Source organism: Rhinolophus sinicus, chromosome 16, assembly GCF_057876585.1.
Source record: "Rhinolophus sinicus isolate RSI-liver-muscle chromosome 16, RSI-T2T, whole genome shotgun sequence".
Classification (NCBI taxonomy): Eukaryota; Metazoa; Chordata; class Mammalia; order Chiroptera; family Rhinolophidae; genus Rhinolophus; species Rhinolophus sinicus.
The window spans coordinates 6,860,371-6,875,618 of NC_142516.1; the positions used below are offsets into that span (position 1 = coordinate 6,860,371).

A 15,248-nucleotide genomic window follows, 5' to 3' on the forward strand; every position below is an offset into this window, starting at 1 on the left:
GTCCTTTTGACATACTCCTTTCATTGCGGTTTTTGAGCAATTTGATGTCTTGACGTATATAAATAAATGCCGTTGAACCTATCAACGCAAACCTCCTCGCGAGCAGAACTCAGCCCAGGTCCTGCCCACAACCTGTAGCGCCTTCAGATCCCCGCCCACTCGTCGATCCCCGCCCCTCTTCAGGCCGCTGGGCGGGGCCATCCCCGGGCTGCCCGGCGAGAAGCCTAGGTGGTGGTGGTGGAGGCTGGGGCCTTAGCTCCGACTAATGAGCCCATCAGGGGGCGGGGGCAGTGTGGGACCCCCATTTTGTCCCATCAAGCTGGTGAGAACCTGCGGGTGGGCGAACCTGCGCCTTTGCGTGGGCGAAATTGGAGACACATGGTTTCTAAGGTCCCCAAAGTGTACAGAAGCTTTTATGGTTCGGGTCATAGGAGAAATGGTGCAGCGGTGCGGGAGGGCAGAAAGAGCCGGAGTGGCTGGGTCGGGTTCGGTAGTTTCTGCCCGAACCCGAAGCCATGACCCTTTCCCTGACCCTCCGAAAGGTTCAGTCATTTTCAGCTGTGTACATGAGGTAGAAATTACGCTTATTACGGACGACGTTGAGACTTAAAGGCCACACGTGGAGCTGCGTGGCCCAGCCGGAGCTAGTGCCCAGGCATTCTTCGCATTCAGCCCGGGTCACCACCGAGACCTGTTACGTCTACATATTCAGAAGCAGGGGCATTTAGCGACTCCCGGACATTCCCGGTACGTTGATGTCGGGTGTGTGGAAGCTGGGCGCCGGGTACGCACGCCCCAAGCCGCGAGGGCAGTAGCCCCCTACCCGCGCGGCGTCACTGTCACCCCTGGCAACCTGCGAAGCGCGAGAGACCCTGCCCTTTAAGGGAAGCCTAAGTCCGGCCTTCTTCGTTTCGCGCGCCCTCCCGCGGCGCCGGTACTGCGAACATGGCCCAGGCTGCACGCGCGTTGTGGCCAGGCGGGCGCGCTCTGGCCTGGAGGCTGGGTGGTCGCCTTGCGCCGGGACTCCCAGCACAGAGCCGAACCGGCTTCGCGGGGGCGGCAGGAGGCCGGGGCCCCGCTGCCACCGCCCGCAAGGGAAGCCCACGGCTCCTGGGGGCTGCGGCGCTGGCCCTGGGGGGCGCCGTGGGGTTGTACTACACCGCGCGGTGGCACCTGCATGCGCAGAATCTCCGCGCGAAGCGCTCCGCCACGCAGGTAAGCCTGGGCTGGACCGAGCTACTGGAAGGGGCTGTGGTGTCAGCGCCGAACTACGGGACATCTAACAAGCGACAAGGTCGGGAATCGCCTCCTCGGTCCGCCGGTGACCTTGGGAGAGTGATGGTTTTGTCTCCGTTCCCTCAGCGTCCTCATCTGTGAAATGGGGGCGCTACTGATGCCTGCTAACTAAAATTGTTGTCTTTGTCTTAAAGGCGTTTTGCTAACTTGTTTCAAGACTTTTTAATGGGAAGATTTGCAGATCACAGAAAAGAGAAAGCCTCTTTCACAGTTTATCACTTTTCAAACATTTTTGTCGATCCCCTCCCATCATCCCTAAATCCTAAGGTCGTGTATTTATTAGTATTGTTAGTAGTATTTTCATGCAACCGATGACCCTTAGACTCCAGGCCTGGAGACAGGGAGGGACAGAGCCAGGGGGTGGCCCAGCTGCCTTTGCAGTGCTTTATACACAGCACTAGCACAGCCGTTCTCTGCTGGGATCCCCACCACCCACCCACAGGTGCTTTTTTCTGTATCCAGGGTAACGGGTGGGTGGAGTTTTCTGTATCTCCCTGCCCACCTCCAAGGGGCCAGCCTGTTTCCCATCTGAACATTGACTGCAGCTGTGACTTTCAAACATGAATATGTAGCAAGCTCACTTGGGGCTTTCCTGCTGGAGGGAACCAGGATCCAGGCCCATGGCCCAGATACAACCCTCCCCTCTTGGAGATTTGAGGTAGACCCCACTCTGGCCGATGCTGGGCTACTGGCTGGGTTGTAGCCCAACTCTGTTGCCCTCACTCAGAAGTCCCTGGGGTTGGAATGGGGATGGGCACGTTGAGTTGAAACGATTGCTCTGCGTCTGGGAGGGCACACCTGTGGGTGTCTGGTGTCCCTTTGGAACAGGAGGAAGAAGAGAGGTTTTTATCCAGTGTAGGACAGAGATCAGAAGATTTCTCCTACACAGACTTCCTGCCTGGGGAGCGCTCTGGATGGGGGCTGAGCCTGGGCTGTCCACTGCATGAGCCTGCTCCCCACCTCCCCATACCCTCTTTCTCCACGCCACCCCCCATTCCTCCCAATGTTCTCAGGGTCATCTTAGAAGACTTCTCTAGGAAACAAGTTTGCTTGGGGGCAGGGCCTGGGTTGGGGGGCAGCGCTGGGTACCAGGCCTCAGAAGCCCCCCTCCCTCTGCTCCCCACCCAGCTCTCCCTGTCCGGCCGCCTGCAGCTGACTCTGTACCAGTACAAAACATGTCCCTTCTGCAGCAAGGTCCGTGCCTTCCTGGACTTCCATGCCCTGCCCTACCAGGTGGTGGAGGTGAACCCCGTGCTTAGGGCCGAGATCAAGTTCTCCTCCTATAGGAAGGTGCCCATCCTGCTGGCCCAAGAAGGAGACAGCTTGGTGAGCTTCGGGAGCCCCCCACCATGTCCCGGGTTGTCCTGGAGTACCCTCGAGTCGGGCTCTGCACTGCAGCCCTGGAAGGAACTTGGGCTCTTGGCCTCAGCTGAGGGTTATGAAGGGAAAGTAGCTGGTGTGCAGTAGATACTCAATAAATAGAGGCTGCCTTCCTTCCCTACCAACACCAAACACCAGCCTAGTCTAAGAGCACCACAGAGCTTAACAATGTGGGTTCTGAAATCAGGGTGGTCTGGGTTCAAGGTGTGGCTCTGACCCTCTGGCTGTGTGACTTGAGGACAGCCACTTAGGCTCTCTGGGCTTGCTTCCTCGTTAATCAACAGAGGACTGTACTCTCTGGGTTGTGGGGAATGCCTGGCACAGTACTTAGCTCCTAGTATGTAGCTTCTGGAGTCCACCCTGTCCCTCAGTGCCCAGAAGGCCAGGTGGGCCCAGACCCTGCTCCCCATTAGCCACACTTGGGTCTCCCTTATGATGGGCCTCCCTGAGAGTGGGTAGTGTATCCTGCGGGGAGGGGAGAGCTCAGTGGGCATTGGTTTTAGGGGGAAGCCCCTAGGGGTGGGTAAACAGTGCCCCAGTTCCTGTGGAATGCCTGGGCACTGGTGTTATTCAGTGGCCCCTGTGATCCTGCCAGGGCCAGTCAGCTCCTGACCCCCTCCTATGATGTAAACCAACCTCTTCTCCTCCAGCAACAACTGAACGACTCCTCTGTCATCATCAGCGCCCTTAAGACCTACCTGGTATCGGGGTAAGGAGCCTGTCGGACACCCAGGCAGGTGTCAGTTTGTCCCTTCTGTCTCCGGGGAGGCCTCACCTGAGTTTGTGCATGGGGAGCAGGCTGGGCTGCTGTTCACGTCTCCAGAATGGGCCATGGGCATCCTGCTCTGAGACCCCCTTCCTCTCTGCACATCTCCCTCTGAGACCCGGGAGATGCCAGGTCTCAGACCGAGTATCTGGGGGCAACTGCTGTGTTCCTCATCTGTCAGGGAAGTGCTCCTGGTGTCTGTCCCAAATGCCTCTTGCTGCAGGAGCTCCTGTGTCACCTACAAGAGGGTGGGGGTGGGGGGGTAATCACCCTAAAGAGGGGAGGGTTCAGTCTCCTGGAGGAGGAAGGAGTTGGGGTGAGGCTCTGGATGTCCCCCAAAGGCAGCCCCTGGAAGACATCATCACCTACTATCCGCCCATGAAGGCCATGAATGACCAGGGCAAGGAGGTGACGGAGTTCTGCAACAAGTACTGGCTCATGCTAGACGAGAAGGAGGCCCAGCGAATGTATGGTGGGAAGGAGGCCAGGACGTGAGTGGGGCTGGGGCCGGCCCTGGGGAGGTGGCGAGGGTGGGGGTCTTCCCCAAAGGGGCCCAGGCTGAGAGGCGATGTGAGGGGAAAGCAGCATGGGAAACCAGGAGGGCTGGGGCCGAGCCCCAGGCCAGGCTGAGTCTCCATAAGGACCTGCTGCTTGGGCCTCAGCTTCCCATCCATACACTAGGACGTCGAGATAGTGGGTCTGCTCCCCCACCTCCCAGGCCCTGGCTTAGGAAGCCCACCTGGCCCGCCCTCTGTCCCGTTTGCCTGCAGGGAGGAGATGAAGTGGCGGCAGTGGGCAGACGACTGGCTGGTACATCTCATCTCCCCCAATGTGTACCGCACGCCTGCCGAGGCCCTGGCCTCCTTTGACTACATTGTCAGGGAGGGCAAGTTCGGGACCGTGGAGGGTGCCATGGCCAAGTACGTGGGCGCAGCTGCCATGTACCTCATCAGCAAGCGGCTCAAGAGCAGGTGATGGCGCACGTGTGTGCATGTGTGTATGTGTGACAGCTTTCTCGCTGTCCCCACCTGGGCCAGGATAGGAGGCCCCTGATGGACTTCCCTCATCCCTGCCCAGGCACCACCTCCAGGATGACGTGCGTGAGGACCTCTATGAGGCTGCCAATAAGTGGGTGGCAGCGGTGGGCAAAGACCGGCCCTTCATGGGGGGCCAGGAGCCGAACCTTGCTGACCTGGTGAGTGTGGTGGTGATGGTAGGGGGTGCCCAGATTGAGGGGCCTATCTTTGGGGACAGAGAAGCCCAGGTGGGGAAAGCCCAGATGTAGGCAATACCTACATCTCCCAGCTCTCCTACCTCAGCAGCACCTGGCTCCATCTTTTGTCAGGGGCTTAAAGACTGCCTTGGTTCCCATAACTGACAAGTTCAATGGAAGGGTTGGCTTCAGGTCCGGCTGGATCCAGGGGCCCAAGCTGTGTTACCAGGGCTCAGGCTTTCCTGTTGCCTCTCAACTCCTTGCAGTTGGCCTTAGCCTGAGGTCGGCCAGGTCCTGTGCTCCAGCCTTCCCCCAGCAAAAGCCCTGGCCTCCACGTCTATCGTGAAGCAGTCCTGTAGTCAGGGTGGAACACATTGATTGGCAGGCCCAGTCTCAGAGCTGGGTGGTGGGGGAGGTCTCAGGACCTGAGAGTGGGGGCAGGCATTGTCCCAAAGGAAACTCTGGTGCAGGGGGTGGCGGGGGTTTGCCTAGTAGGGGAGTGTGGGTGTGGGGCAGGCGAAACCTGCAGCCACCCCATGCACTTCAAAGCCCTGTGTGCAAAATTAGCCCTCTGGTGGGTCTCAGAGCTCTCAGAGAGGGGAGGTGACAGGCCCCAGGGCACACAGCTGGCAGATAATGGGATGGGTCTGGATGTCACCTCTGGACCCACCCTAGGCGGTGTATGGCGTGCTGCGTGTGATGGAGGGCCTGGAGGCCTTTGATGACCTGATGCAACACACTCGCATCCAGCCCTGGTACCTGCGGGTAGAGAAGGCCATCGCTGAGGCCCCGCAGTGAGCTGAGCCTCCCTGCTGGGAGGAACGGGGACACAGCAGAAGACACTGGCTGCAGGGACGAGGGTCGCTGAGCCAGCATGCGGCAATGCTGTCCGGGGAGGGGGCAGGATCGTTCACCTCTTGCCCACCCCCATCCCCCCAGCATTCTTTGTTTCTAACACTGGATGCCTGCTAGAGCCCTGGGACATGAGGTGATGAGGCCAGGCTCCATTTCCCATCACAGTCCCCTGTGGGGCACGGAGGGGCTGCCCACCCCCACCCTGGGCCTCCTGCTCGTCTCCTGTTCTCTGGGGCTCTCAGTGGCTGCCCCCTCTACACCCTATAGGTGGGAATTGGGTTGGGCTCCTGCCTTGGACAAAGGAAGTAGGGACACTCCATTTAGGGAGAGCCCCATCCTTGGTTCCCCTGGTTTCTGCTTTTCCCAAGCACCCCCAGGACTCTGTGTCATATTTGAAATAAAAAGATTGCTGCTCCCCTCCTGACGGTGCTGTGGTGAGCTCTGTGGCAGGGGCTGCAAGTGGCTGCCAGTTCGGATGGCTTTGGAATGGGGTCAAGCCCAGCCCTGCTGGTAACTACTGTTTGTCCAGTATTACTAAGTGGCAGGCCTGGGGTCAAAGGCTTAGCAGGCTTCGTGTCACATGAGGCTTGGGACATCAGCAGCGAGGCTCAGAGATGGTCCAGGGTACAGTCTCTGAGGGACTGACTGGGACTCTGGGTGGTGGCTCCCCTCTCTGAGCCTCAGTTTCCTCATCTGCCAAATGGGCGTCATGATAGTCCCCACCTCCTGGGGAAGTTGTGAGGGTTCAGTGACAAGATGCAGGTCAAGTGCACAGAATGATGTCGGGCTCAGAGCAGGAGCCGGGGTTGTTCTAATCCTGCTGTACAGACCAAGGACACCAAGGTCAGAGAGCAGTGCCTTGCAGGGCCCCTGGCAGCAGGTGGCCACCCCAGGCTTCAATCCCAGGCCTGGGATCTTACAGGTATGGACGCTAGGATAGGATCTATAGGGAAAAGCCAGCTCTGAGAATGAGGGGGGCTGTGGGTAGAACCCCCTTCTAAATGGTGCCCTGGGCTGAGGTCTTTGTTTCCCTGCTTTTGGCAGATGAGGGGCATGGTAGTCCACCACGGCAGCCCTCCAGAGGCCAGATGGATGGCCAGTGCGCCCAACTCCCCCCACTGGGCCCTCTCTGTTGGGTGGTGACTGGACAACCCTTCCAGACCCAGCCTGAAGGGTATTTAAATTTTCTTTAGTACTTTGTAAAAACAAAAATAATTCATATTCCCTGTAATAGCAAACATTCAAATAAAGTGGAAGTGTGATGAGTACTCCGGAAGCAGGCAGCACGACATCTGGAATCAGTGGCTTCAGTTTCTCCTGCAGGCCTGGTCTGCCACCTGTCGGTCCTCGTGCCATGGTGGCCATCTGTTTTTGTCAGCATGTGTCTCATTGGCTCATTCTGGACGGCTGCAGAGTGCGCCACATACGTACCGTAACCCACTGGCCAGGCCTGTGTTGTGGAGTACCAGGCGAGTTTCCCTTCCTGTCTCCTGGGGGCTGTGGGAGGAAGGAGAGAAGCCGAGGCCTGAGGCCACACCAGCCTGGGACATGAGGAACCATGGAGGCTGCCTCCAAGGGGCCAACAGGTAGCAGGGTCCCGGAGCCAGCACTGTGTCCAGCATGCTCTTCCTGCTCCAGGGGCCTGGGGTGGTGTGTGCCTCCCTCAGGAAAGGACAGGAACTAGGCCTGGAGCGCCATGATGGCCAAGGGACAGCCTTCCCTGCCTCCCTGCTGCGCCCCGCCCCACTTGCTGTGTCCCTTCTCTTCACAGCCAGCCTTTTCCTGCCGTCCTCAAACCTCACCTGGAGTTACTTGGTACCTTGCCAGCTGCTCAAGGAGGCAGACTCATCCTTCCTTGTCTTAGTCCCATATTCCCCAAAGGGAGCATCTGATGTGCCCCGGCTTGGTTCAAGGTGTCCACCTTCTGTCCATGACATTGTGTGACCAGGGGAGAATCTCACTGCCGCACCCTACCCTGTGCTCCCTGCCCTGCTCAGCCCAACAATTGGGATTTCCAGCCTCGGCTTCCCCTTGTGACCCAGTCCCACGAAGGAGGCCCTGGGTGCAGGCGGGGCCCCAGCTACTATCCGTTTCCCCTCTCCCTGTTTTCACATAACACAGAGATGTTTGCTTTTGTCTCCACATTTTGCAGAGGAGGATACGGTTGGTGGTGGAACCATGCAGGGGACAGGGGCCTGACTCCTGACTGGGGCTTTTTCCCTGGGGCTGCTGCAGGCACAGAGGAGCATGCCTGTATCCTCGCCCTCCTCTGAAGGGTCACCTTAAGGAAAATTCCAAGGACTGTACTAGCTAGACCCATTCTCTGTGACTTGGGCTGGAGACCGGCTAGTCAACCCAAAGCTACCATGGGACACCAACTGAGCCCTGCTTCTTTCAGCGAGTATCACCCCCGAAGAGGTGACAACCCTGCCTCAGTTTTCCCAAATGTTCCTTGGCCTGGCCCCCTGGCGTGTTTTCCCATAACCACGAGAGGGCGATAGAGGATACGAAACCCTGTGGGAGATGGGACCATGGCCTGCTGCTGCCACCTTGCGGTCACTCTGGAATTGCATCTTGGCAGTCTTCATTATCCGGGGACCCTGTTTGCCCATTGGTAAAATACGGTTTGGCATGCAAGGGTTTGAAGATGGGCAGGTAGGAAAAGCCACACCTCTTAGGGGAAAGTGCCTCAAGCCAGGAACCCTTGCTCCATCTTGGTCATGCTCAGGTCATGGCATATCCCCTATGGCCTTGATGGTAGCAGAAGGCCTGAGGTGGGAACCCTGCCACAGCCCACAGTAACCTTGGGCAAGACCCATCCTTGGGCCAACCCTTGGAGGTCAGTTAACCTCCGTGGGGTTAGTGCCATCAGGGATGAGAAGATTGCACAGAGTCCATGTGCCCAGTCAACACATGGGCGTTTTTATGCAGCTAGTGGGTCTGTTGTCTGTTCTCAGAACACACTCCCTGCTTTGTTCCCAACTGGTCTCCCAGAGCTCAGGAAGTAAGAAGGGAAGAAAATCGTGACAAAGGCGGGTGTGGGGGGGTGAGGGGGTGGGGGTGGGGGGCCCTCCTCCCTGGGAGTCAGGAGGGCTCCATGGGGATAGCAAGCCACAGCCAGGCTACAAGAATCAGGAGGATTCTGGTTCGTTTTTGTTTGTTAGATTGTTAAATTTTTAAATTTCACCTTGATTATATAAATAATCGATGTTTGTTGTACATAACCACTTAAAACTTTTTTGGAATACAGCCTTCTAGTTTATTTCTGATGTAGCCTACATTACATATAGCTATATCTCCATATATGTATATATCTCTATATATGTGTATATATATAAGTATATATATATATATGTATGTGTATATATATATATATATATATATATATATATATATATATATCAGTTCAATGGGGCCCATTTTGTGGCAAGCATTGTTTTAATCTCTTTACATATATTACCTCATTTAATTCTTGCAACATTCCCATGAGGTAGGTACAAATATTTTACAGATGAGGAAACTGAGGCATCAGAAAGGTTAAGTGGATTCCCTGGTGTCTCACAGCTAGAAAGTGGCAGAGGCAGGATGTGAACCCAGATCTCCTGGCTCCAGATTCTGTAGTCTTTATCACAGGGTCACATTGCTCCTCTCTCTCTAGGTAAGTTTTTCTTTATTTGAAATAAAAATTTAGATCACACAGTCACTTCTTGATCGTGAACATATTCCAGATCAGACACTTGGTTTTTATTCCCCCTCCTTTCTTCTGCCTCTCCCCCGCCCCCACTCCAGTTCAAGCCCTTGTTTCTTAGTCTAGTTGTGTAGGACACAGCTCCCTGGCCTATGCCAGTATTATGAGCCTTGCGCTCCCCCCGCTGAGGCAGTCGGTCACCAGTCTTCTGTTGGCCGCTCACAGCCACTCACAGCATCTCTCAGCCGCCGGACACCAGCCACTTATGGCAGCACACAGCAGCTCATGATGGCTGGCCAACCTCTGGCTGCTCACCGCAGCCCAGCTCCAGGGAAAGCTGTTGTTCACAATCTTAGATGTAGAGGGCGCAGCTCACTGGCCCATGTGGGAATCGAACCCGCGACCTCAACGTTAGGAGCACGGTGCTCAAAACACCTGAGCCACTGGGCTGGTGGGCTGGCCCCTCAGACACTGTTCTTCCTCACCATTCCTGATGATTGTGTAGTATTCTGCAGCAGAAAGTGTTCCGTTGGATGACTGTTCCCTGATTCATTTAACCAGTCGAATGGGAAGGATTTTCTCAGGCAGAAGTGTCTAATAGGGAACAGGAGTTGTAGTGAGGGAACGGTGTGGTGCGATAATAATGGGCCCCCAAATATATGCAGGTTCTAATCCCTAGCAGCTGTGAAAGTTATGTGGTAAAGAGAATTTGTCGATGTGATTAAAGTCCTGATTTTGAGATAGAGAGAGTGTTCTGGATTATCTAGGTGGGCCCTAAAGGTGGGCCCTAAATATAATCACAAGTGTCCTTAAAAGAGCGAGATTACACTACAGAAGAGGAGACAGGACAACAGAAGCAAGAGCCTGTAGTCATGGGAGGAAGAGGTCGCAAGCTAAGGAATGCAGGTAGCCTCCGGAAGCCCAGAAAGGAGTCTGGAAAAGCAGGACATGGGTTTTCGAGAGAGCCTCCAGGAGGAAACAGCCCTGCCAACACCTTGGTTTCAGCCCAGTGAAATTGATTTGGACTTCTGGCCTCTAGAACTGTAAGAGAATGCTTTTTTTTTTTTTTTTTTTTTAAGATTTTATAGGGGAAGGGGAACAGGACTTCATTGGGGAACAATGTGTACTTCCAAGACTTTTCTAAGTCAAGTTGTCCTTTCTTAGTTGCAGGGGGCACAGCCTACCATCCCTTGCGGGAGTCGAACCACTCCCGGCAACCTTGTGGTTGAGAGCCCGTGCTCTAACCAACTGAGCCATCTGGCCACCTGGGAGCTGAGCTGCAGCTCATTGACTTCATTCTAGTTGTGGAGGGTGCAGCTTGCTGGCCCATGTGGGGATCAAACCGGCATTGCCCAGAACTTACGCTCTAATCAACTGAGCCACCTGTCCGCCCCCATTTGTGTTGTTTTAAGACACCAAGTTTGTGGTAGTAGCAGCCATAGGAGATTAATATAAGTGGTATAAGCCAGTACAGTCAGAGAAGAGAAACTGCTGCAGAGACCTCGGGCAAGTCCCCTGTCCTGTGTCAATGTCCTGCTCTGTAAAATGAGGGGGTGAGGGTTGGGCTCTTTGGTGCAGCAGGGATGCCCCACCTGGCGGGTGTGGGTGGAGCCAGAGCCCTTTCTCATCAGCCCCAAGAACTGCTGTGGGGAGATAATGATTCCTCCTGGGCCACAGGGGCTGTGCTCATGGGCGATGGCAAATGGCCAAAAGAGATCATTCCTTTGTGGCCCCTACCCTGCCCGCCTGCCGGGAGCAGGAGGCCTATGTTTATCTTACTCCCTAAGGGCACTGGGGCAGGCCTCTGGTTCTCCCTGGCCTCAGTTTCCTCATTCTTGGCTCCTCCCGGCCCTACTCCATCACTCCCCTCCTGCTGGCCCCGCCCCTCCATCCCTGGGCGACCTCTTCAGCCACTGTGAGCGGGCCTTGCTGGTCCGCTCCAGCTTCCTTGTCAGCCCTGGAGGCCAGGGACCAAAGTCCACCTGTGGGCAGCTGGGCCCAGCGTGCAACTGCTCCTCCTCTCACCCTTGCCCTACATTCTAACCCGATCAGACCAGTGAGATCAGGACTAGGGGCAGCCCAGCCAGGAGCCAAGGTTGAGAACATGGCCTCAGAGGCAGCAAAGCTGGTTTGAATCCCAGCTCAGCATTCACCTTGTATGAACCTGGACGAGTCCTTCCCTTCTGAGCTGAAGGAAGGTACCGTGCCCACCTTGCTCGTGAGAAAACAGGCTCAGAGAGGCATGAGATTGGCCTAAGATCATACTGTCTGGTGCCAGGATTCAAGCACAGTGGCCTGCCCCCCATCTCCCAAGTTCTCTGTGGCCTCTTAGACCATGAGAGCATCCAGGGACCAGGTGCCCCTCGGTGAAGTTCCTCACAAGTGGGTCATGGCTTGCTTCCAGCCCCAGCACAGCCCACCCTATCTTCACCCCCAGGCATGCAGCACACCAGGGGTCCACTGGTCTGCATTTGAAGCCCTTACTTATGGTGAGGTCCTAGACAAGTCCATTCCCCTCCCAGAGCTTTAATTTCCACCTCTGTAAATGGAGACATTGTGGCAGCAGTACCTCGCAGAACTGCTGAGGGCTAAGTGAGGTCCTGCATGGCTAGCGTGCCATCTGGTGCTCAATAAATGTCACTGTCGGCATTTAGAGATGAAAGGCTCTAGTTTCAGGAAAGAGAGCGAAGACCCCCCTTCACCCCCACCCACCCTCGGGGTTGGATTTCCTCTCAGATGATGCAGAGCCCAGGCCAGCAATGAGCCTCCTCACTGGCAGGCTGGAATGAAAAGCATTCAGGCGGAACTTACACTATGTGTTTGGAATCCTGGATGGGGAATGGAGCTGGGAGATAAAACTGTTTATTAAGGACCAGCCATTTCCATTTCCTGTCTTATTTGACTTCCCAACAGCCCTTCCAGGCAGATCTGGAGGTCGGAAATCTGAAATGGGGCTCACTGGGCTCGGATCCAGGTGTCAGCAGGGCTGGTTCCTTCTGGAGGCCTCAGGGGAGAATCTGTTCCTGGCCTTTTCCAGCTCCTAGAGGCCACCTGCATTCCTGAATTTGTGGCCCCTTCCTCCATCTTCAAAGCCAGCGACCTCGGGCTGAGTCCTCGCAAACCGGCTCTTTTTCCCTGCCTCCCTCTCCCACATGGAAAGATCTTGCGATTATTTGGGGCTACTCAGGTAAACCAGGATCATGTCCCTATTTTGAGGTCAGCTGATTAGCAATCTTAATTCCATCTGCAACCTTAACCCCCTTTGCCATGTAACCTAATTCATAGGTCCTGGGGATTAGGAAGAGGATATCCTTGGGAGGAAGGGTAATTCTGCCTACCACACCAGGAAAGGTTTGGATGGGCTTCATTCAACTAGTAACTATTTATTAAGCTCCGAGTGGGTGCCCAGCACCTGCTGGGAACAGCAGTGAAGAAAGCCAAATACCTTCCTCTCACAGGGGAAACATGATAAACCAAGGACTGAAAGCAAGCGGTAGAGTTGATGGTGAAAAGTGCTAGAGAGAAAAATAAGATGGCATGAGAAATGGGCTGGGTTGGGTGGGGGAACAGGTTGCCATTTTAAATAGGGTGGTCAGGGAAGGACTTGGTGACATTCCAGGAGAGACTGGAGGGATGAAAGAACAAAGGAGGCAACTGGAGGAAGGTAGGCTTGTGTGGGGACAGAGCCAGGAGTGCAGTTTCCAGGCTCTCGGCCTCACGTGGAAAGGTGCTGGCTCGGGTAGTAAATGGCCATCAGCTGTGGCTGGTCGGCCATCAGCTGTAACCAGTGAGCCATTGGCCATTAATATAACTGCCATGGCTACGCTAGCAGCAAATGGGGGCTGAGCTACCGTGTTTCCCTGAAAATAAGACCTAGCCGGGCCATCAGCTCTAATGCGTCTTTTGGAGCAAAAATTAATATAAGACCCGGTCTTATTTTACTATAAGACCGGGTCTTATATAATATAATGTAATATAAGACCAGGTCTTATATTAATTTTTGCTCCAAAAGACGCATGAGAGCTGATGGTCCGGCTAGGTCTTATTTTCAGGGAAACACAGTAGCAAGAGCCAATTGCAGTTAGCAGGGCAGATTGCACCTAGCAAGCGAAGTTGGTTGACAGAGAAGCAGATGGCAGGTTGCAGATCGTGTGGATCCTGTTTCCTGTGACTCTAACTCAGCCGCCAGCGAGACTATAGTGGCATGACTCCTCTACCTATGGCTCCGTGGGTGTTCCTTTTTGGCCTCACCATGTGCTGCATTCCTATGTGGGGAGCAGGAGCTGAGACCCCGCATGACACCCTGCGTGACAGCTTGCGAGGTTCCGCGCTTCAGCCACCTCAGAACACCTTCCCAGGTTAACTTCTGTGTGGAGAAGCCCCTTGTCATGCAGGGGACCCTGCTCGCTGCGCCATCTGTCATGCAAGGCGTCCGGCGGGGTCTCTGGTCCTGCTCGGTCTCTGGTCCTGCTCCCCACATAAGAACGCAGGACATGGTGAGGCCAAAAAGGAACACCCACGGAGCCATAGGTAGGGGAGTCATACCAATATAGTCTCACTGGAGGCTGGATTCACACGACGTGCGACCTGCTGTCCACTTTTCTGCCAAATGACCGACTCCCCATTTGCTGGCTGCAATACGCCTCTCTGCAATCCGCAATCCACACTCCGCCACTTGCTAGCTCAGCCACCATCTTCTTGCTAGCCCCCATTTTCCTGCTAGCGTAGCCTCGGCAGTTATATTAGTGGCCAATGGCTCACTGGTTACAGCTGACGGCCAACTAGCCACAGCTGATGGCCATCCAATCAGTTGATGGCCATTTATTACCTGAGTGAGCACCTTTCCACGTGAGGCCGAGAGGCTGGAAACTGCACTCCTGGCTCTGTCCCCAAACCCCTCTCCCAGTTGGATGGAAATGAGAACCTGGGAGGGCACCCAGGCCACTGTCCCAAGGGGAATTGTGGATAGGATGAGAGAGCAGGTTCGGAGAGGGGGTGCCAATTTGCCAAGACCCAATGGTTAGGAAATGATTTCTGCCCGTTACCCCAGTGACAAACAGCTGAAGCCAAGTGGCCTATTAGCTTCCTAGGGTTGATAATTCACCACAAACTCAAATGGCCTAAAACAATGGAAATTCACTTCTAATCGTTCTGGACGCCAGCAGTCGGAAATCCAGGTGTTGGCAGGGTGGGTTCCTTCTGGAGGGTCTGAGGGAGAACGTGTTTCCACCTCTCGCCTGCCTTCCTTCAGGTGGCTGCCAGTATGCAATCCTTGGCATTTCTTGACCTGTAGATGCACCCCTCCACCTTTCTGGCTGTCGTCACGTGGCGTTCTCCCTGTCTCTCCTCTGTGCGTGTCTGTGTCCCAATTGTCCTCCTCTGTGACACCAGTCATTGGGTTAGGGCCCGTCCTAATCTGATGTGACCTCAACCGGATTACATCTGCAAAAACTGTTTCCAAACAAAGCAACATTCTGAGGTTCCCAGTGGACACGGATTTTAGGGGGGCACCATTCAACCCAGCACAGGTGGTCTATGCCAATTTCACCGTGGCCACATTCTGTGCCTCCCTATAGCCTTCGAATGGCAGAACCTGGTGGACTCCCCAAACTGCTTCATAATGTCCAGACCCAGGACACCCAGGGCTATCGGGGGACTGGAGTGTGGGTCACTTAATGAACATTTTATGGAACACTTTGTGCATCGGGCACTGTCTTAGGTACAGTCTGTTCACAACTGCAAACAGCCCTGCCCCTGGGGGCCTCATCTTCTCCTGAGGACACAGGTAGAAAGCAAAGAATGTCAGGTGGGGCCCTCCAATATCTAATCACAGGGCTGATGGGGGACCACCAGACCCAGCAATCAGAGAGCCCTGGGGCGTGGTCAGCGCACCCCAAATCCAACAAACACGCATTCTAAGGGAGTGCCTCCGAGAAGCCCAGAGGAAGTGGCTTTCTCGTTTTCTGTGAGAAAAGTCAGTTCATTTTCTAACACGTGAATTTCCCCCCACACCACCCGAGCCCAGATCAGCAAAATCACGGCTCTGTGCA

At 55.2% G+C, this 15,248-nt stretch overlaps 1 protein-coding gene across 2 annotated transcripts; it reads left to right on the plus strand.

The window, feature by feature from the left end:
* Positions 1 to 883: 883 nt before the first annotated feature.
* PTGES2 (prostaglandin E synthase 2) lies at positions 884 to 5,931 on the plus strand. Of its 2 annotated transcripts, XM_019728686.3 has the most exons (7): positions 892 to 1,215; positions 2,425 to 2,622; positions 3,327 to 3,385; positions 3,784 to 3,933; positions 4,213 to 4,413; positions 4,520 to 4,637; positions 5,331 to 5,931. In XM_019728686.3, the coding sequence occupies exons 1-7, from the start codon at positions 946 to 948 to the stop codon at positions 5,451 to 5,453; spliced, it is 1,119 nt and encodes a 372-aa protein (XP_019584245.3). In that variant the 5' UTR covers positions 892 to 945; the 3' UTR covers positions 5,454 to 5,931. The 2 variants fall into 2 exon arrangements, with proteins under 2 accessions (XP_088649017.1, XP_019584245.3); XM_088792891.1 differs by lacking the exon at positions 2,425 to 2,622 and having other exon boundaries at positions 884 to 1,215.
* Positions 5,932 to 15,248: the final 9,317 nt, after the last annotated feature.